Source organism: Loxodonta africana, chromosome 11, assembly GCF_030014295.1.
Source record: "Loxodonta africana isolate mLoxAfr1 chromosome 11, mLoxAfr1.hap2, whole genome shotgun sequence".
Classification (NCBI taxonomy): Eukaryota; Metazoa; Chordata; class Mammalia; order Proboscidea; family Elephantidae; genus Loxodonta; species Loxodonta africana.
Genome location: NC_087352.1, coordinates 60,574,392 through 60,597,235, shown reverse-complemented (window position 1 = coordinate 60,597,235; position 22,844 = coordinate 60,574,392). Strand labels below are relative to the sequence as shown.

The window sequence follows — 22,844 nt, the reverse complement described above, 5'->3', positions numbered from 1 at the left end:
ACAAAAGGGCAATTTGGAAATGCTCATTAAAAGCCTTAACCAATTGTCTTAGAAATTCCACTTAGGAATTTATCTTAAGAAAAGAATCATAAATTTGAGCAAAAATTTAGACATAGTAATATTCTCCATGTTGTTGTTGTTGTTGTGTGCTGTCAAGTTGATTCTTACTCATAGCAACCCTATAGGACAGAGAACTACTCCATAGGGTTTCCAAAGCTGTAATCTTTACAGAAGCAGACTGCCACATCTTTCTGCCATGGAGCAGCTGGTGGGCTCAAACTGCTGACCTCTGAGTCAGCAGCCAAGTATTTAACCACTGTACCACTAGAGCTCTTTATATTCTACAAAGCGTTGTTTACAATAGCAAAAAAATTTCTAAGGGGGAGCACAATACAAATGTCCAACGATAAGAAAGTAGAGGTAGGAAGAGGTAGCGCCATATACCAGAACACTACCTAGCCATTACAAGCAGGGGTGTTGGACAGTAATAGTGATATAAACTAAACATGCCATAAAGCAAGGTATGCAGTATCTGTGCACTTTTTCAAACTGTATATACATAGAAAAATCTAGAAACAAATCCACAGAAATGTCACCAGTGATGTTTTCCAGGTGATAGAATTATAGGTGTTCTTTTTCGTATTTGCATACCTCAATTTTCTAAATTTTCTGCAATAATTAAATTGGCTGTCGTAATAAGAGAAAATATCAATATTTCTTTAAAAAAAAAAAAAGAATCAATGAAGTTGCAAGTCATTATGATGGGGACCGTGGAAGATTCCCATCCATCATGCCCTGGGTGTGACCCAGGGAAATCACACACTGTCCTGCGGCATTGTAAGAAAGGCAAGGGAACAAGAAGACAGGGGGTGCCTTTGAACTCAGAGGGGACTCTTGCCAGCCACCCATCCACAAGAATGGCTGAGAACATAGGTTGTACACAGGGCTACACTCATCTTCCCACCATGCCTCCAGGTTCTCTTGGGTCTCCCATTTCCTTGAACCCCACAGCACAAAAGCTTGCTCGTGGGAAGTCCACAAAGAGGAGATGGGAGCCTCGCCTGGGCCCACCTGGAGGAATAGAAAGGAGGAGGTAGAAATGGCCCAAAGCAAGACCTGGGTGAACCTAGCCTGGCAGGGAGGGATGGAAAGCAGGCCACCATTCAGGCGGGTCCAGGCACTGACCTCTGGGCATATCCATGGGGTTGAAGCTGGCCAGCAGGTCACGGCACCACTGTCGGTCGCCCTCCACCTTGCTCAGCCAGTTGTTGCAATTGAAGTAGTAACGGAGGTGAGGCCGCTTCATGTCAGTCACAATCACATGGTCCAGGTACCAGCTGGCGTTCAAGCCTGTGTTATCATGCTCGATCCTGGGGCAGGAGCAGACACCTACACTGTCATTGGCAGAACCAAGATGATATCCCCTTCCACACTGGAGTACCCAATGCTTACTCCAAAAAAGAGGTTCTATCATTTTGTTGTTGCTGTTATTACTTTACCTTTCTGAACCTCAGTTTCCTCATCTATGAAATGGGGATACCTTGCAAAGCGGATGTACATCTTAACAAATGCTACATTATTGCATTGCCTGCAAGGAAACATCGCCTTCCATAGTGAAGAACATCTAGATGGCAAAGGCTTTCAGTGGGACCATTTTGATCTTCCCCTTTGAGGTTCTCCTGATGAGTGCTATTTCCTGACCTTGGCCTCTGGAAGCACTGCCCCCATCCGCCTCATACTAAGGCCCAAGCATATACACATGCCACTTCTTGAAGCCCAGCTGAGTCAAGGACAAATAAGACAGTTCATCAAGACTTTACTAAAGGAAGGAATAACAACAGGGAAATAAACAGAAGGTAGAAAACCAGCCACATTATCTGACTTGTGGGGCACGACTTGAACGGTGGAGGGTGATAGAAGGGGAAGAGGGTAAATAAGGGGCAATTGAAGCCTCTTCCTCTGCAGTGGTGCAGTGGTTAAGAACTTGGCTGCTAACCAAAAGACCAGCAGCTCAAATCCACCAGCTGCTCCTTGGAAACCCTATGGAACAGTTCTACTCAGTCCTATAGGTTTGCTATGAGTTGGAATCAACTCTACAGCAACGAGTTTACAGTTTTTGACTCTGTGATGAGGTTTTATAGAGTCGTCCTTCCCACACATTCACAAAAACTCCCCCAGAGAGAGGCAGGAGGGAGTGCTCTGTCTAATGGCATCCTGCCACATGACCTGGTCTGTGTAACACCTACTGCTTGCTGTGCACCAGCGACTTTCTAAGAATTTTAACTCATTGCATTCTCACTAACTAGGAGGTTACGCCCTGTTATTACAGATGAAGAAACCGAGGCTTGGAGAGGTAACCTGTCCAGGGTCCCACAGCTAGTAAATGGCAGAGCAGAGGTTTGAACCCAGGCATCTGCTCCTGTAAGGATTACAGTCTAGAAAACCCTACAGCCAGTTCTACTCTGTCACGTGGTGTCACTACGAGTCGAGATCAATTCAATGATTCCTAATAACAACCATCTGAACTCACAGTCTGAGCTCCTAACCACTATGCTATAGTGTCCCTCAGAGCATATTTCTCAAGTTTGTGAAAAATTGTATCAGTTTGTCTTAACCCAAAGAAATCCATCTCTAGTAGGAAAGTTTAGGGGACTGTCGTTCAGGATGGAGGAAAAGATTTGGGCCCTTGGTAGCCCAGCAGAGACATCACAAGAGTAATCAACACCTAGGCGGTGTCAGTAATGAAATCTATTCCTAATCTACTCGCCTTCGTCTCTACCTGCTCCCCACCCGCATACACACTCCCTGGTAGGGGCCAGGTTCTCACCTGATTTTGTAGATGAGGCCCACATTGTTGGTTCTCACCCGGAACACATCAACGTTGGCTTTCTCAAAAGCAGATTTGCTCCTGTAATGAGCACACGTGCAGTTAGCACAGATCAGCACTCGGCTCCCAGGCCAGGGAGGAGAGCCAGCGCGGGCAGCTCCTTCTTCCTCCATCGTTCCACTTCTGGGAAGCACCCTGAGCAACCAGATCCCATCTGAGATTCTGACGGGGCTTGGGGAGGAGGAGAGCAAGGTCAGTTACTAATCCTTCCTCGCTTTCATATCCAGGCTTTCATCTGGTCTTTGCCACGTGTCACTAAGACAAGCACTGAAGGCACTATTAGCCCCAATTTATAAACAAGTTGGTAGCTAGAACCTGGCTCTCCAAAGCCAGGATCCAATGCCCTGTGGTTGCTCTGAGTTGGAAAGGTGAAGGAGGAAGGAAGGCATGATAAATGCCTCGGTGCTCATGGGTCTGCCGGCCTCCTTGCCTCTCCTCCTCACTTGTCTGGCTCTCTAGGAAAAGTTGCAATGGCAGCCCCAAGTGGATGCAAACCTTGGGTGGTAGCCCATGGTCCTGCCATTCCAACAAGAAAGGGAACACACAATCCCAAGCCAACAACTGGGGAAGTGGGGGCAGTGAGGGAAATGCACAGCTGGCATCCTGCAAACAGTGGGAACAGAAGAAAGTACACCTGAGACGTTCAGCAATGATGTGTCCGCGCACGTCCAGACTCTGTAGCCCCTAAGCAGCTTAAACCCAGGAGGGCTAGAGCAACCTTGCCACTGCATCCTCTAGGAGTGGAAGCCGGAATCTCACGTCGACATCTTCTCTGTCCTCTGTGCAGCAAGGCAGGACCCCAGCCACTCAAGCCGGGCGGCAAGCAGCTCTTTCTGCCTCAGCAGTGAAGCCTTGTGGACCTGAGAGCTATAGACCTCACTCAGAGCATCCGGGGTTCTCAGGACCAGCACACGGCCCGTTGGAAAAGAAAACCACAGAAAACATATATGCCTACTGCTATGGATTGAATTGTGTCCCCCTAAAATGTGTGTTAATTTGTTAGGCCGTCATTCCCAATATTGTGTGATTGTTCACCATTTTGTCTTCTGATGTGATTTTCCTATGTGTTGTAAATCCTACCTTTATGATGTTAATGAGGCCAGAGTAGAGGCAGTTATGTTAATGAGGCAGGAGGCAATCTACAAGATTAGTTTGTATCTTGAGACAATCTCAAGAGAGAAGCAAACAGAAAGATGGGGGACCCCATTAACACCAAGCAGGAAGAACCAGGAGCGCACGTCCTTTGGACTCAGGGTCCCTGTGCTTAGAAGCTCCTAGAGAAGGGAAAGATTGTTGACAAGGACCTTGCCCCAGAGCTGACAGAGAGTGAAAGACTTCCCCTGGAACTGGCACCCTGAATTTGGACTTCTAGCCTCCTAGACTATGAGAGAATATATCTCTGTTTGTTAAAGCCATCTACTTGTGATATTTCTGTTACAGCACCACTGGATGACTAAGACACCTATTCGTTGGCCATCGATATGTTTCAAAATAAAGGGGAAGGAAGGGCCTTCTCCCCAGGGAACAAGGCTCAGACTCTTTGGCTAACTGAAGACTCTTAAGGTTCTACAGAGCCCAGAAGCACAATTCTGCAAAAGGACCCATTTCAGCAAACAATCTGCCTGGGGAGAAGTTTCCTTTAGGTGGATGCATCATGAGACATGGGGCCTACGGTCCTTCTAGAGCAGTGCAGAGCTCAGGAAATGAGGTTAAAATGCACGCTGAGGCAGCAGGGAAAAGAGGCCCTACAGGGGCAGTTTGGGGCAGAGAGGAGTGAGAAGGAGAGAATGGTAGAAACTTCTGGGCCTAGCTAGAGTGAAATGGAAGACTGCCGGGCTTACGGGCTTACTGCTTGAACCTGAGGCTCATGTTTCAGCCCCAGAAGAAGGGAGGGGCTGAGAGAGGGAACTGGGCACAGAGAGTCTTTACTCCACCTTTTGCTTAATAAAGATGGAGACTGTCTTCTGTTAGCTCTGGAGGAAGAGAAAGGAAAATAAGCCTCCTCCATGAAGAATCAGTAAATCTTCCTTCCTGGGAAAATAAACTTACTGGACCCAGATCTCCCCCTTCCCAAGCCTCCTTCCTGGTAGTCAGTTGGACAGAAATGCTACCTGTGCTCAATAGAGTCCAGATAATGTGTTTCGGGTGGTGGAAATGGTTAACGCACCTGACTCTAACTGAAAGGTTGGAGATTCAAGACCACCCAGAGGTGCTGAGGAAGAAAGTTCTGCTGACCTACTTCTGAAAAATCAGCCACTGAAAACCCAATGGACCACAGTTCTACTGAGACACACACGAGGTCACCATGAGTCAAAACCAGCTTGACGGCAACTCGTAGGAGAGAGGCAGAGAGATGAATGTCCCCTGAGAAGGTGACTCATGACTGGTTGGAGGTTGCTAAGGTGCAAGGGCTGCCTTTAAAATAAACCAAACCAGCAATCACGGGGATCTGGCTGATGCTGGCGTTCCCGACCTCCCTTCTGAGGGTGAATCACGACACACCTCCGGTTTGAGTTCAGAGCCACGAGAATTAGACAACTTGAAAAGCACATGAACATCGATTCTGCGTATCAGGGCTGTGTGAATGGAGAAGAAAGACATGAATAAGGGGGATGTCTCTTTCAATATATAAGACAAGGCAACTGAGTTTTAGAATAAACAGACAAGAGTTTCTACATCAAATAAATACCCTAAGAAACAGCCACCTTGGGCACCTATGTGGTGGAATATTATGCAGCCATTAAAAATCATATTATAAAAGAATAGTGGGGGCAGGCTACAAGGAGGGGGAAAGAGGACTCAATGCTTAGGGGATACTGAGCTTCAGTGGAGGGCAATGCCTATCATTTGGGAATGGGTAAGGGTGATGTTTGGACAACATGATGAACACAAGTAATGCCACTAAACTGTACACGTAAAGAATGCTGAAATGGCAAATGTTCCTTACATATACACTTACCACAATTAAAAAAAAAGAATATTTAATAAAACAGAAACATGTTTATATTATAGGCTTAAAAGAAAAAAACCAAAACCAAAACCCCACTGCCGTCGAGTTGATTCCGACTCATAGCGACCCTATAAGACAGAGTAGAACTGCCCCATAGAGTTTCCAAGGGGCACCTGGTGGATTCGAACTGCTGACCTTTTGGTTAGCAGCCATAGCACTTAACCACTACGCCACCAGGGTTAAAACAGAATGTGCAAACAGAACAATCAATACAAATAGGATAACCATTTCATTTAAAAACAATAGAGTAGAAGGATTTATACAAAAATACTGTGTCTCGATGGTAAAACTATTAAAAGTGTTGATTATTTTTTCTTGTCTATGTTTTTTTTTTTTTTAATGTATTTTTTTTTACAAATTTTCCGAGTGGAACATGTAATGTTCTTGTAATATGAAAAAAGCTCCGTCCCTTATTTTAGCAGCCACTTCTGCCAGCGGGCTGCCTCTGGCATAGTCTTCGGAATGGGCGTCTGGGTTGCTAGACTTCACGTTCTGAGGGTCCATGGGATCTGGGACCCACACCAATGATTAGAGAAAGAGGAGGATAAGCATTTCCATTTTTAGCCAACGATAAGATGTGGCTTGGAAGAAAAGCAGCAGGCTTTCTAGGGTGCGCCTGACAGGATTCCCAGAAGAGAGGTTCCAACAGGGGCCATTTAGTCAAGGGGAGCCCTGTTCCTTCAGAAGGGCCTATTTAAGAAGGGGAGTTACCTCCCCATGTGACCAGGTTGAATTTGGTTGCACTTGTTCCTGTGTGTTTGTTAAATAACCAATCAGGTGCCTTACAGTCACATTCCTGTGTGTAGATGTGGGGAGTGGGGGAAGGGACAGATGGAAGGAGGGAAGCCAGGGGAGAAAGTTTACCAGGGTGGGCCAAGAAAGAGGCAGAGGGAGAGCTTCACATGGTGTCTGGGAAACACATTGGATCATTTCAGGATATTATGGGATGTGAAGCAATCTCCCACCTTGCTTACAAAACGGACAAGCAGAAGCCCTTCTGGGTCATGGTGGTCTCCTCGGGAGAGAGAAAGGAAGAGGCTACGGAGACAGGGCTACACCAACTCCCTTCAATTGGGAAGGGGCCGAGATAATCCCAAACGACCCGCATCCCCAACCCACTCAGGGACCAGATTCTGAAATCCCCACTTCTGGTTAATTGGAATCTAAATTTCCTGTGGGTTTCAGAAAATTGACTACGGTGGGGTAGAAATAGCAAAGAACAGAGGGTCCCTGGTCAAAGGAAGCATCAGAAATACAGACTTCTTCACATTTCCTGGTGGGAAGCGTTGGCCTCATTGTGGCTCCTGGGTGATAGTCAAAGGCTAATGCAGCCCTGGCCAGTGCCCACCACCCAACTGAGACCCCCACCCAGCAGCACAGGGCATCTTAGTCGCCAGCCAGGCAGAGCCAGCAAGTAAAATGCCAGGCCTTCTCTGACACTCTGAGGTAGTGAACGCTCAACGGGAGAACCGCGATTCAGAAGATACGTGAAATCCCATCCTTTTGCCATAATCTGAACATGTGACCCAGTGTTGAGGGTGGTTTGGGCATAACTGGGAAGGGAAGGAGGGAACCCAGAAGAGTGGAGCTTCCTCTGGGGGCCACATTGTTGGCATGTAACTGGCGGTGGAGGAAAAGCTCAAGATGGGGTTAGCTAACGAACGTGCCACATCTCTGCTGCCTGAGAGGATCCAGTGCATACAAAGAATTTAGTCACCAGGCCATGTAAAAAAAAAAAAATACGAGGGTGGGAAAAAAATCACCATTTTAACATCTGGCACCAAAGTTCCTCTTGGAGCAGAAAATATCTTTGTATTAAAAAAAAAAAATCCTAATAAGCCGTTTAGGGGTGGAAAGTGAAGCCGTTCAGTATGGGACAGAAGGCAAAAGAATGGGCAGGAATTGCGGGCTGAGATAGAAAATGGTACAGGGGAGAAGCAGGAGAGAAAGGTGGGATGAGAGGCATGGCCAGAAGCTGCCTCTGAGAAAGGAGGTCAGAGAGAAATTCCGAGAAAGACTGGGGCTGAATTTTAACACTAGGGGGTCTCCTATGTCATTTTAAGTTGTTTGCTTGCTGTGACCTGACCCTTTCTCTCTGGCACCTTAAGCTATCAGTAAAGCCTATTACACACAAAAATGCCTTGAGGGTGTCCATGTGTGTTGTGATGAGAAGCAGCCACTCTAAGCTGCTGCCTAGGCATCTTAGGCCATGCTAGACCAGCACACACACAAGGTCTGAACATTTAGGTAAGACCCCAATCTTAGAGCTCCCACCATTAGCTTTCCGCCTTCTTTCCTGGTTACTTTTTCAAAATAGCCACTTAGAGCTAAGCTCGAGTAAGCTAGTGACCTCCACCCTAGATATCCTGTAAGTAACAGGTGCTTGCAGGTGCTTGCTGCTTCTCTCTCTCTCTCTCTGTGTCTGTGTCTCTGTCTCTCTCGACCTGGGACAGAGGACTGCCCTTCCTCTGACTCATATGCTTTTCTGTTTTAGGACCTGTGGCTAATAAACTTCTTAGTTTTACTGCCTTTGTGTGTAGGTATTGAAACTGTGCTTTCAGTCAAAAAATCCAGATTATTTAGAGCAGTTACAGCCCCCATGCAGGTGGTCCCGCCAGCTGACCCCCGGGGTAGCTGAGTGCCTCCTCCTCCAGGGGCCCCTCATTCACTTATTTCTGTCCCTAATGTATACCACCTCTGCATACCCATGTGTATGTGCATACGTGTGTATGTGTGTAGAGCAAGGAGAAGGAACGTGGTTTTTGGCTGGGCTGACATAGTGGGGAGAGGTAGAAGCAGCAGCAGACAGTGGGGGGTGGGGGATATTTCCAGACCAGACCCCAGGGTTGGGGTAAAGGGGGAGCATCTGAGCTGACTGCATCTCATCCTCACCAAGCACTCACTCAGCTGTAATCTGTATCTGGGTTATGTTCCTGAGCAACCTGGAATCCTGTGGAAAGCAACGCTTCCCTCCCAGACTCGCGGTTTCCATCTTCAATTGGAAGGGTCTTAGATGGCAAGGACTGAGTCTGTAATTCTCTTTGTAGAAATTTCTCAGTCCTTGCAGCAGCCTTCTAACTGGCTTCCTGGCCTCTGGTCTCTTCCCTCCCCACTTGTCCTGTTCACCACGGTCACATTCATCTTTCAGGCCCAGCATCAAAAGTCAAGCCTCCACTGATCAGCTTTCAAAGCCTCTATAGTTTGGGACTACCCTGACTTTCTGACCTTCCTCCTCTCTGCTTCCCAACACAGCGCTACACTCCCAGCTGGCTGGTGTCCACCCAGCCCGTTGGGCGAGGTGCTCCTGCCACCTCTGTCCTTTTGCAAACTGTTCCCTTAAGTCTAAAATACCCTCTTTCTGGCCTTCTCTTGTCTGAGTCCTCTTCACTGCCTGAGGCCCAAACTAAGTTTCCTTCTCTATAAAGTCTCACTCTAGCCACACTGATACTTTTAACATTGACTGAGCTCTGACTATTTGCAAAGAACTGGGATGAACGCTGGAGGTACAAAGAAGACCTTCACGTCTGCCCTAATCATCCAGACCCATCCATCTCTTAAGCATCACCTCTCCAGCCTCTCCAAGATACACCCAGCTGATGCTTCCACCTAGGCCCACACCTCTGAAGCCACAGGAGCTGTGGGCTCCTGGAGACCCCTCTCACTAGCCAGTTTTGGGGTCCTGCCCAGACCCATGTTCTTGCTGCCCAACCTGGAACATGGCACAGATATAGGCAGAGACCCCATCAGCCCACCCATGGGGTAATTGGGGAGGGGGGATGATGGTTCTTGTTCATAGGGTTAGCTTGCACAAGCCGGCTGCCTAAGTGTGACTCCAGGAGCTCTGGTGGCACAATGGTTAAGCACTCAGGTGCTAACCAAAAGATCAGTGGTTCTATCCCACCAGCCACTCCATGGCAGATAGATCCAGCAGTCTGTTTCCATAAAGATTACAGCCTAGGTAACCCTATGAGGCACTTCTACTCTGTACTATAGGGTTGCTATGAGTCAGAATAGACTCAATGGCACACAACAATAGGAAGACCTCCAGGAGTCCCTGGGTGGTGCAAACAGTTAAGTGTGTGACTATTAGCCTCAGAAGAAAGGCCTGGCAATCTGCTTCTGAAAGGTCACAGCCTTGAAAACCCTACGGAGGAGTTCTACTCTGCACACATGGGGTTGCCATGAGTCAAAATCAACTCAACAGCAACTGTTTTGTTTGTTTGTTTGTTCGTTTTTAGGAAGACCTCCTGGGCCTCCCAGCTCATTGATCCCTTAGACCCCTTTACTGGTGATGCGGCCTTTCATTCCCAATGGAGAGAGAAGGCTGAAAGTCAAACCCTGGAAAAGGGGACTCAGTGACAGGCCACACGAGGTTATAAAAGGTGACTCTTGGGGCCCTTCCTGGGAGAATGTTTTGACAAGTGAAAAAGGTGAGAAGGAAGAATCTGAAGATACTGGATACATAAAAGGAGGACAGACAGTGAGGAACCACCACAAAAGGAGAAAATTGTCCCTTTTGTTTAAAAAAGAGAGGCTGGAGCTCCATAAACCGGCTTGGCCAACTCTCCAGAGTCTAGTGGCTTTTCCCTGCAGGTGGCACTCTGGGGGGATGCATGGCAAAGAGGATGAGCATTTCATGTATTCTCTTTACCGTGCCCACATCATTTGCAGGAAAGACTTCCACAAGCGAGCCACTCAGCAGGATAAGCAGTACAAGAAGGCAGGTACCCTGTTCTGCAGAAATGGACAAAATAGGACATTACACCTGCCTCAGCGCTGCAGCCTTTATGCCATAGCCCACACACTGAGTAAGCCATTGACACGGGGCCTGGTCAGCCTGCTCAGCACAGAATCTGAGGATCTGTGGGCCCCACCCCTCTGTGGTTTCCACTGATAACCCTGGAGGTGACGATACACCTGGAGGCCTGGGAGGACCTAAAGGGGGTCTCCTATTGACCCCCGAGGGCCACAAAGCCAAGGGGTCAAGGACAACGTTTACATCAAGAGCCTGGAAGTTGAGGACCAGCTTTACCATCAAAAAGCTCCATGACTTTGAGCTACTCACTGCACCTTTCTAGGTCTCAGTTTCCCCATCTAGAAAATGTGTAGGTTGAAATAGAATAGTGGTTTTTTGGTTTGGGTTTTATTTTTTTTGGAGGGGAGTAGCTGCAGAGCCCTTAGCTTAAATACAATCATGCTCAGAAACTCTGTGGGTAAGATGACCAAAGGTCAAAAAAGACGGAGAAAGCTGGGAACATGGTGGACCCAGAACCAACCAACCAATATCCTGTTCCACTTAGCATAGTCTGAAATCAAGCGACTAGACCATCCCTAAGGGCCCTTAAACATCTCTGAGATCCCAGGGTTCTCCTAAAGCAGCCTCATATTTTGCTATGTGTATATCTGCACGTGCACCTGTGTGATGCAGGGAGAGGATCAAAAAGAAGACAGCAGTCCCTACCCCTAGTGGGCTATAAGAAAATGGAGGCTATCACACACACACACACACACACACTCACAAGCACACACCCAAATACTTGTACACAGATATGTACACAAACACACACATGCACAAACACATATCAAATACACAGACACACACAAGCACATTTACACAAACATAGACTCACACACACACAAATACATGTTATCCATATGCTGACTCATGTGTGTGTTAGTGGGCTGGCAGGTTTGATATGACGCCTGTCCCTGGGTGAGGCTGCCATGCAGGGAGTGTTAAGCTCATAGCTCCCTTGGACACATGATCTCACTTCCTCCTCCCACAGCCCTGTGAGCTTGGAAAAAGGGGATTCATTGCTTCCAGGTGACATATGAGGAAACTGAGACCTTGGGTGCAAAGAAATTTGGCCAAAGTTAGATGGCAGGTCAGCGGTGAAGCTGGCCCTGGACCCAGGTTTCTTGGTCCTGAGTGTTTTCTCTCTAACGTCAAAGGCTTCTCAAGAACTCAGATGGAAATTATGCGTTTTTGTTCACAAAAATCAAGGGAGAGGCTAAGGTAGGTTGACAGGAGGGTAGAGGAAATACCTGTCTGATACCTGGTCTGCCTTTAGCAGAAGTCCCACTATCCTTAATATGCCTGTGGGCAGACCTGTCCTCTCCCCAGAGAAGCCAGGCATCCTTGAGCTCCAGAACCCCATCTTCTGGACCACTGGCCCAGGACCCCACCCAGGATGCATGGGTACTCACTTGCTGGTGAGGTGGAGCTTGGGAGAGAGCCCGTTCTCTCCGAAAATGGTGATAAAGACGTTGGCATCTGTCCCTGCACCGCGAACAACCCCCGTGGCAGTGACCACCTCATACACTGGAGTAGGAAAGGAGAAGACAGGTTGTGGACTCAGAAGAAGCCCCAGAATCCTAACCAGGCTCGGAGAAGCCACAGCTCCTGCCAGACCTACAGAGGACTCCAGGAACCCTGGCTACACCCGCAAGCCTCTGCTGCGAGACGAAAAGAGTGTGCCTAACACAGTGCACACACTTTATAGGTGAGAAGCCTGAAGGCAGAGGGACCAATCCGGGTCACACGCTACCCAGTGTCAACGCCAGAGCCTGGGCCAAGGCCTCCCGACACCCAGTCTATGACCCTTCAGCACAGCACACTGATACCCTCCTGGACACGGCTTTCTTCAGAACCTGCACCCGGCTCTCAACTTCCTGTCTGCCCTGCACACAACGCCTGCCCTGCCTTCCGTGGCTACGTGATCATTGCTCTTTCCGTCTCAGAGTAAGCCGTCCCAGGGCTGGGCGTGCGGGGCTTTGCCAGGGTGCCCGCTTTACCAGAGCACTCATTTCCCCTCTCTCCCTCCCTGTGAATTTTGTTGTTTGTTGCCAACACCTATAGTTTGCAGGGCAGCAGGACAATTAGAGCTCTGCATATTCAAAAAGCAGAGAATATCGTAAATACCCTAAAGCTTGCAGAAGCATTGGAAAGGTTGGAGGCACACGTTCTGGACTCAGCTTCCAGGGCGACTGCCAGAACCCCAGCACAGAACTGGCTGGGAAGGGAGCTGCTGCTGCCACACCCAGCCCAGAGTGGGGTCACCTCTGCCAAGACCAGCAAGCAGCCTCCATCACCTCCCCATCCCGCTGCTTCTCCTGTCTCCCAAACAAACGCCTGGTCAGTTATATGGCTCCCTTCTGAGTCAAAGTCCTGTGCTGGAACAGGCACACGTCTGTAGCAAAAAGGCTGAGAAAAAAAAATGACTCTACATGGGGAAGATGGAACTCATAAGGTGGGGAGCCGGCAAAATGTGGGGCGGTTGCTTAAAATAGTTTGGGCTTAGGACAGATATCCACTGCTTCGTGAGAATGTATTAATGCCAGTACTTAGTAAATAACAGTATGTATTGCTTACTATGTCCCTCAACTAAGGCCCTTATATATATTATTGCACTTAACTATTAAAGCAAGCCTATCACTATTGCCGCTTCCCAGTCTTTGCAGAGCAGGGAAGCACTTTCCCCCAACAGGGTGTTGACTGTATCTGAGCTGAACCACCCACAGGCTCCTTGAGAGAAAGGCCAGGTGATCTGCTTCTGAAAGGTCACAGCCTTGACTACCCTACGGAGCAGTTCTACTCTGAACACACGGGGTCGCCATGAGTCGAAATCAACAAATCAACTCCACAGCACCTGTTTGTTTTGCTGGTTTAAGAGGCCCAGCTGATTAGGAGGCTACTTTGGGTTTCGACACTCATTATTCAAACCTCTCCATTCAGAGCCCACTCCACAGAGGGATGGGGAGGGTTTGCCTGGGTGCAAATGGCAAAATGTGTGGGGCAGGGAGTGGGGACAGAGGGAAGAAGATGGCAATGCGGGAGGAGAATATTAACATGTTTGAGCACCCGCTGTGTGCTAGGCACTGTGGCAGGCATTTTAAGAGCTATTTCATTTCATCTGCAGCATGCCTGTAAGCCCATGTGGACCAGTGGAAAATTCTGGGCTTCAGTACCACAAAGACCTGAGTGCAACTCCTGGCCCTCCATTTATGAGCCAGGAGACCCTCGCCCAGTACCAGCCTCTCTGTAAAACCTGGACAGTAGTGCCTCCTTTGCAAGCCTGTCCTAGGGATTAGAGATAAAACATGCAAAGCCTCTGGCACATAGAAAATAATAAACGATAGCCTTTTTAATAACCGTTGTTTACACCAAAAAGCCAATTTCAGCTCCAGGACCTAACGGCTTGTTCCTTTGGCAGATACGATGTTCGCTCAATTAACATGCACATGTATTTCAGAAGCTCTTCAGGAGCAACCCCAATTGTAATGTGGTCCTTCCAGACCTGTGATGTACTAGGTGCAGGGATGCTTTGGGGCGAGAGGACCTTCCGATGTCCCTGGCTCAGATGAAGGTCCCCCACTGAGACACTGTTCGGGAGAGAAACAACACAGCATATTTACTCGACTCTCTGTCATGTTTGACAGTCAAAGTCTTAGTTCTTCACAGCCCACACCACCAGATATCTGATGCGTAAACTCTAAACAACCAGGATCCCTCACTCTGACCCTGACTGACCAGCACAGCTCCAGAACCTGAAGTGTTGCTCACGTGGCTCTCACATACACGAAGGCATTTTTAAACCAAGCGTCCACGGGAGAATGACCAGGAATTCTAGAACCACAGCACACGATGGAAGATGTAGAGGGCTGAGGATGCTTGGCTTGAAGAAAAGGAGAGCCTGGGGTGCTCCATAGCTGATGCAAGGGTACACAGCTACTTCTTAAGCAGGTCACAGAAAGCACTAATGATGGACAGAAAGCTCGATAAACTGGACTTCATTAATATTAAGACCAACAAGAGAATGAAAAAGGTGATCAGCTGAATAGGGGAAGCCTGCTGGGAAATGCATGTATCCGACAAAGATCTCATAGCCAGAAAATACGAAGAATTCATACAAATCAAGAAGAAAAAGGGAGGCCATTCAGTTATAAAATTGGTAAAATTTTCTTGAAAAGATAAACATAGAATTACCATGTTGTTGTCGTTGTTGTTTGTTGCTGTTGAGTCAATTCTGACTCATGGCAACCTTATACATAACAGAAAAAAATCTGCCCGGTCTTGTCAGTTTGTCACAACTGTGGTAACTTGTGTGTTTCTATGAGGCTGGAAGCTATGCCACTGTTATTCCGACTACCAGCAGCGTTATGCATGGTAGACAAGCTTCAGTGGAGCTTCCAGTCTTAGACAGAATAGGAAGAAAGGCCTGGCAATCTACATCCAAAAATCAGCCAGTGAAAACCCTATGTATAACACCATAAAAAGACAAAACCCATTGCCATCAAGTCAATTCCAACTCATAGCCACCCTATAGGAGAGAGTAGAACTGCCCCAAAGGGTTTCCAAGGAGCACCTGGTGGATTTGAACTGCCGACCTTTGAGTTAGCAGCCATAGTTCTTAAGCACTGTGCCACCAGAGCTCCAACGCTTACCATAAGACCCAGAAATTCCACTCTTAGGTATTTACACAAGAGACATGAAAACATGTCAACACAAACACCTGCACATGACTGTTCATAGCAGCTTTATTCCTAACAACCCCAAACTGGCAACAACCCAAATGTCCACCAAGGAGTGAATGGATAAACAAGCTGCGGTAGATCTATCCAATGGAATGCAACTCAGCAATAAAAAGGAATGAACTGTTGACACATACAACTAAGATGAACCTCAAACACCTCATGCTGAGCAAAAGAAGATACAAAATACTACATACTCTGTAATGTCATTTATATGACACTCTGGAAAAGACAAATCCAATCTATTGTAACAAAAGCAGAACAGTGGCTCCTGGGTGTGGGAGTGGGGAGAATTGACTGGGAAGGGTCACAGGGAACCTTTAGGGGTTAGTGTAAGCGTCCTATATATTTTGACTGATCTAATTTTTTTTTTTTTTAATGGCTACATGGACGTATACATTTGTCAACACTCGTCAAACGGGACATTTAGAATAGATGCATATCACAACATGAATAAATATTTCAGTTATAAGATTGAGTGAGAGAAGCTAGACATAAAAATATGTATACTATATGATCCCATTTATATGAAGTTCAAGAACAAGAAAGACTAGAGAATGATGAACGAAAACTAGACCTTCCCTGTTGCCCAACTCCTTCCTCCTCGTCACAATCACCAGGATTCTCCATGTAACACTAGAACTTGGAGCTCAGAGGGAGTGGGAGATGGTCTTTCTAGAACTGTCCAGTCCAGTGCAATTGTTGTTGAGTCAATTCTGACTCATGGTGACCCTGACTCACGATGTGTCAGAGTAGATCTACTGCATAGGGTTGTCAAGGGCTAATGTTTTCAGAAGTAGGTCACCAGGACTCTCTTCCAAGGCACTTCTGAGTGGACTGGAACTGTGGACATTATGGTTAGCAGCTGACCATATTAACCATTTGCACCACCCAGGGACTTCTAGAACCAAGAAGATGATAGCTACAGTGCAGCTTGTGACCACTGTTAGCATCACCGACACTTATCACCAGCGCCCTGCAGCAGACTGGCAAGTCAGAGACCCGGTGTCTCAGATATGTCCGTGCGTGTGGCTCCCTCAGCCATTTTACCACAATCACAATTGGGCAGTATAAGAGCAAGGACTAGCCAGACCAGCCCGATTCAAACCCTAACTCTGTGACTTATTAATCTGTGATCTTAGCCAAAGTGACTTAACCTCTCTGTGCCTCAGTTTCCTCACCTGAAAAAGAAGATTGGAAAAATCACACCTGTCTGGTTGGTTGTGGTAAAGTTTAATTGGTTAAGATGAGTAACATGTTTAAAGCAGTGCCTGCTGCATAGTGAATGCTAAGTACAAGTTTTCCATGATTGTTTTTGGCAGCATGGTAAGATGAAGCAGAGGACTGCCAGAGAAAAGGATATTTGAAGTTCTAGTTCTCTACCCTGTTTGTGACCTCGCTCAAGTGACTTCATGTCTCGGAGCCTCGGCGTTCTTAACCTGTAAAATGGGGATAACCACACCTGCCTTGACTGTTCTCGGGGATCCTGGGGACCAAAGGTGAGAACTAACGTAAACAGGCTTCAAGGCGCACTGAGGCACACAGCCCATGAACAGAAGTGGGCAGCAGTCAGAGTGCTGCTGTGAGAGGAATGAGTGGCTGTTTCCTCCACTTGCGGCCATGTGGGCTCGGAGGATCCTCCAGGAGTTAGCCCACCCAGCTGGTGCTGGAAGCTGGGAGTGTTTGACAGGGATGCTACCCCAATGACTAGCCTCAGGAGCCCTCCCCAGAGGACACAGTCAGAGCTGGGAGAAAGGAGCCAATACATCACTTGTCCAAGGGCCCTCCTTCCTTCCCACACCTCCCCGCCCCCTACTCCGCAAGAGACGCCCAGGACACTATGGCTGGAAAGGGGCTCCACCTGAGCCACAGCCCTCGTGATACCACAGCTGGTTCTCTGAGCCTGGGTCTGTGCTGGGGGCTGGGTGAAGGGTGTGGACAAATAAAGTAGGACCCATCTGTACAAAGTTCTGGGGGCTGAGGATACAGCACAACACATGAGACTTGCATGAAACAATGGAACAACCAAGAATCAGATATGATTAAGGAGCTCACAATGGACTGGAATCAAGGAAGCCTTCACGGAGGTGGTGGGACCTGAGCTGGGCTTTCAAAAGTAGGATAAGAGGAGGGAGAAAGGGAAGGATGGGAAGCCCATGGGCAGGCATCCAATCAATATTTGTTGAATGAATGAAATGGTGCTTACAGGGACTAGGTAGCCAACCTGGAGTAAGCTCTGAGAATTTAAATGCCTTCAGGGACCAGGCAGGCTGCGTCAATGAATACAACACTGTATGAGACAATAAATAAAACTAGTGGAAAATGATAGGGAGTGGTGAAGACTGTGACAGGCTGGAAGCCATTCACCATCAAAAATATTTTAAAACACTGTAAAGACCAAACAAAATAGCTCTGCAAGCCAAAACTGGCCTCTGGCTCCCAGTTTACCACTTCTCTGGTTCACCTGGCAAGAAGGTGGAGTATTTTTAAAGCAGCACGCACAAGCTCCAAGAAAGATGAGGCTAAAAGGACAAATCTGTGGAGTCCTGAACACCAGCTGCCCACCACAGAAGGGCCAGGACGTCTCCTTGAAAAACATCAGGCTCCCCACCTCCATTAGCCATTGTGGGCAGCAGGCTCCAATCCTGCTGGGAACAGGATGAGGCGTCAGGCTTCCTCCCCCAAACACCCCTCATAGACCAGGCAGTTTAGTGCACACTGCCAGATGCAGACCACATCCATGGGGGGGATCAGGCTGGAACATGGCTCTTGGGACATGCAGGAACTAAAGAATGGGAACACCATGGTTCTAGTCTAATCTATACATAAGACTCTGTGACTAAGGGCAGGTCACTTCTCCTCTCTGTACAACGGGGACCCTAGTATAATGCCTGTTGTTGATGTTGGTAGTTGCTGTCAAGTCAGCCCCCGACTCATGGAAACCCCATTTGCAATGGAATAAAATGCTGCCCGGTCCTGCACCATCCCCACAATTGGTTGTAGATCAAACCATTGTGATCCATAGGGTTTTCACTGGCTTTCAGAAGTAGATTGCCAGGCCTTTCTTCCTAGTCCATCTTAGTGTAGAAGCACCACTGAAACCTGTTCAGCATCAGAGCAACACACACACCTGCACTCACAGACAGGTGGTGGCTGCACATGAGGTGCGCTGGCCAGGAATCGAACCCCAGTCTCCCACTTGGAAGACGAGAATTCTACCACAGAAGGACCACTGCTTAGCATAACACCTACTAGGTATTATGTACTAAACCCAAAGGGTTTGGGCTGGGATCCTAAAATTGCTCCCCCTGAGCAAGACCAAGGTCCTCCAAGCTCCTCACCCTCCTGCGGCCACCCCAGGCCAGGAGCCCTGCGCACCTTTGGCCTTGTAGTACTCATGCTCCAGCCCCTCCTCGTCGTCTTCAGAGGCATAGTTCAGCAGCTCCTCCTCATACAGGGCCAAGAAGTTGATGTCTTTCTTCCTCTTTTTCTTCTGGGGCATCATCTTGCCGGCCACCCCTTCCTGGCCCTTGCTCACCAGCCTGCCTCCTTGCACCTCCCTGGGCCCCCACACCTGGGAGCCTCCTGAAGCTCCCACACACACACTGGCCCCTGAGTTGAACCGGTGCTTTTTCTCTGCCCTTTCTGTCCTCTCCCTCCTCTGCCACCCTTTCACCACACCTCCTCCGTAATTTCTACTTTCTCTGCCCAGGGCTTACTCCTTGGGCCTCATCACTTATTCATGGGGACTGAGGGCAGGCTGTCCTCCTTACTCTCCGCCCTGTCCCCCGGGCCCCTCTCCTTCCCTCATGGAGAATCAGGTGACATCAAGCCCTTAGCATCTGCTTCTCACCTGTCCTCACAGCAGGAAGGCTACCCAGGACCCCTCTGGGCCACCTGGCATTGGTAGGGGCCTCCCACCATGGAGATCCCCCAGCCTCACAGCCCACAAGGGCCGTGAAAAACCACCCAGGGCCCAGGGCCCCCTGAGGAGGATAGAGCCTCCGTTTCCTCTCCATTATTTATGTCCCCTGATCATCTTACGGAGCAAGAAGGTTTATTATGGAATCCTTCTTCACCCTACCCCCTTGCTTCCATCTCCTCAAGGCTGCTGACTTCTGAAATAGGGGTCAGGGGCACTGAGTACACTGAGCTTTGACAAGCACTCTGGCAACCCACAAAGCATTTACCGAGTCCTGGACACCACAGGGGCCGTCCAAGGTCAAGGACCCTGGGAAAGCCCACTGTGACCTCAGGTGACCCCAGTAATGCCCAGATAGCCAAGGGGGAGATTAACCTGTTCACTTATTGGTCCCCCAACCATGAGCTCAATGAGGTCAGGGGTCATGACTATCTTGTTCTTTGTTGCCTCCCCGGTACCTGTCACAGTGCCTGGCACACAGTGGACTTCAGTGAGCCTTTGTTCAGTGGATTGATGGACGGACGGACGGACGGACGGATGGTTGGGCGGGCAGACGGTTGGAAGGATGGAGGGAGGGATGGAGGCAGGGATGGATGGATGAACAAACAAGTAAATTATAGGCAGGTCTATAAAGTAAGCTTGAAAACAAGGCCCACAGCCCACAAGGAAAACAGCACGGGCTGAAGAGACCATACTTTAAGTGATATACTGATAAAGCCAGTGTTCCAGAACATACATCATTTTGAACATGTTTGGCTGGAGAAGAGGACATTTCAAAGGTATAAGAGAGCTGCCCTCAAAAATGTGAAAGGTCATCTTGCAGAACAAGCACTAGACTAAGCCCATGTGGCTAAGAGGGCAGTCCTATGACCCGTGGATGGTGGTTACAGAAAGACAGCTTTCAGCGCAGTCCGGGGGGAACACTGGAACACTGGGCACTTCCTGGGGTGGCAGAGAGCTCCCCATCACAAGAGACATTCAGGCGTGGGTGGATGGCATTGCGGCTCAGCTGATGGCAGGGGTGCTCTGACTTTCCATCCAGTAGCTCTGACACTCAGCCATACCGGATGGTGGGTGCAGGCAGACAGTGGGGAGACCAGGACAGACACCCAGTCAGAGGCCACCACAATGGGCCAGCCCTAGGCTCTGCTGCAAAACCCAGGCTAGAGAGGGGGCCTGTCCCCAGACCACTGGCCCCTGGTGGCCTGCTCTGAGGTCTAAGTAGTAGATCCCTGAGAAGAGGCAGGAAAGCCCAGTCAAGCCTGAGGCCCCCAACTGGAGGCAAAATTCAGAAAGGCAGAGGAACTAGTCTGAACCGTCACAAGACTTCTCACCAGCTCCTCCTTCTGGCAGTCACCAGCACGCTGCCTCATCTGAGCTCCCTGGCGTGTGCTCAGCCAGGAGCCCCCACGCCTAGGACCCTGGGCTGCCGCATCCCCTTCCCCTGTTCTGGTCTCCTCCCCTCAGAACCACTCTCTGTCCATGTTCCTTCATATGTGACTCGGGGACCACCTCCTCTCCAGAGGAGCTCATCAAAATACCCACTCTGGGCCCCCACTCCAGACCTCTGGAATTTAAATCTCTGAAGGTGAAACTAGGGAGTCTGTGTTTTCAACAACGCCCACGCTCCCGGGGCAGAGGGGGGGTGGAGTTTAAATGCACTAAAATTTGGAAACTGCAGTAGTCTATACCCTCCTAGGTGAACATGCTAACTTGACAAGTTTGTCTGGGCCAATAACGGGAGAGGCTCAGCAAGCGTCTACCCCAGGGCGCATGGCCCTGGCTGCACGTTGGAATCACCTAGAGGGTTCTACCCCGAGAAAGGTTGATTTACTTGGTCTGGGCTCTGGGCTGGGCACCAGGATTTTTCAAAGCTCCCAGGTGATTGTAAAGTATAGCCTGAGAGAGGTTCACTGTCAGCCTTCCCAGGTACCTGGGGTGTGTTAAACAGAGCCTTCTAGAGGCATCACATATGCTGTGTGCTCTACCCCAAAGAGTGACTCTAAAGGAGAAATGTCAGCTTGAGAGGAGGGAAGGGTTTGTTCTGGGATAGAGGGAGAGGGAATATATGAGGGCGGTCAACACCCAAGTCCCTCCCTCGAAGCCTGGGGCCAGCTTTGTTCCTGTCCCGCTCTCTGGAGCCACTCAGGTCCCCCACCAGAGGAAGCATCTCTGACTGCAAAAGTCATCACCCAGGAAAGCACAACTTCATCTCCTCCCCTACCCTGCTGGCAGACGGCCCTAGAGTCAGCTCAAAACCTGGAAGAGCTGGAGTGAAGTTTAATTATGGGTAATGCGTGCCCCCTGCTGGCCACATCTGGTTTGACACCTGATAAAGGAATCATAACAGATTACCAAGAAATTACTAAGGACAACTCATTTTGCAGTGAGGGCTTGTTCAGAGAAAAACAATAATAAAACGTTTATTTTTCATAAGGGTCCATTTAGAGAAAAAAAATAATAAAATGTTTATTGAAATGTTTTCTCAAAAATTTGAAATCAAAATATTTTCAGAGAAGCCCTCAGCATTAGAACACAATGATTAAGAGAGCGGGGCTGAAACAATGTCAACTGTTGACAAGGTCATGGGGCAACTAGAACTCTCATGCTCTGCCGGTGAGGTGTAAAACCTTACAGCCATTTTGAAAAAGAGTTTGGTAGCTTCTGATAAAACTTCCCATACATCTCATAAATTCTATTTATGGAAGAAATGAAAATGTATGTCCACACAAGATCAATATGTGAATGTTCATAGAAGCTTTATCCTTAACAGTCAAAAACCAGAAACAATCCAGACGTCCATCCAAGGCCAATGAACACACTGAGATGTGTCTATACGATGGGCTGCGACTCAGCAATAAAAAAGAATGAAGCACTGATACAGGCTACCACGTGGGTGAGCCTCAACAGCCTCAGGCCCAGTAAGTCTCTCTCGCTTCCCTTCAGGCCACACTGCACTTCTGCTAGGATCATTTTTCCGGAAAACTGATCCAGACACATTCTCTTGTTACCCCATCTCCTAGAAGACAAGTTTCCAATTCTTGGCCCTGTTTATAAGACCCTCCAAAATCGGGCCACTGTCTCCTGCTCCAGCCCACCACCTCCTGCACCCCATCCCAGCCCGTCCAACCACACTCACCAAGATCTTTCATTCCTTGCCAACTTCTAGGATTTGGATCCGTTTGTGACGCTTAGTCCCTTTTGACTTGTAAACTCTGGTGCATAGTCTAAACCTGGTCACTGGTCATTTCTGTAAAGCCTCCCTCAACTTCTCAAAGCCAGCCTAGCCCCCCTCCTTTGCTCTGACCCCAGTTATTGCACCTAGATCATTGTTTGTAATCACTTGCTCTGTAACCAGAACGTTGAACACACAGGACAGGTGGATATGATAAAAAGCATCTTTATTTTTGCTTAATGAGGACAATCTTTCCCTCGACACTAGATAAAAACCTGGACAGGCCCATGGCTTTTCTGATCACCATCAGGTAATTGAA

At 48.5% G+C, this 22,844-nt stretch overlaps 1 protein-coding gene across 2 annotated transcripts in view; it reads right to left on the bottom strand.

Moving 5' to 3' along the window:
• Positions 1–19,116, bottom strand: part of LOXHD1 (lipoxygenase homology PLAT domains 1) — a 169,046-nt gene extending 149,930 nt beyond the window's left edge. For both annotated transcript variants that reach the window (XM_064294569.1, XM_064294570.1), the window contains exons 1-4: positions 18,807–19,116; positions 12,105–12,219; positions 2,828–2,908; positions 1,186–1,370 (exon numbers count right to left, since the gene is read on the bottom strand). In XM_064294569.1, the coding sequence (XP_064150639.1) occupies positions 1,186–1,370; positions 2,828–2,908; positions 12,105–12,219; positions 18,807–18,933 (508 nt within the window). In that variant the 5' untranslated portion in view covers positions 18,934–19,116. The remainder of the gene's footprint in view (positions 1–1,185; positions 1,371–2,827; positions 2,909–12,104; positions 12,220–18,806) is intronic.
• Between the last annotated feature and the right edge of the window lie 3,728 nt (positions 19,117–22,844).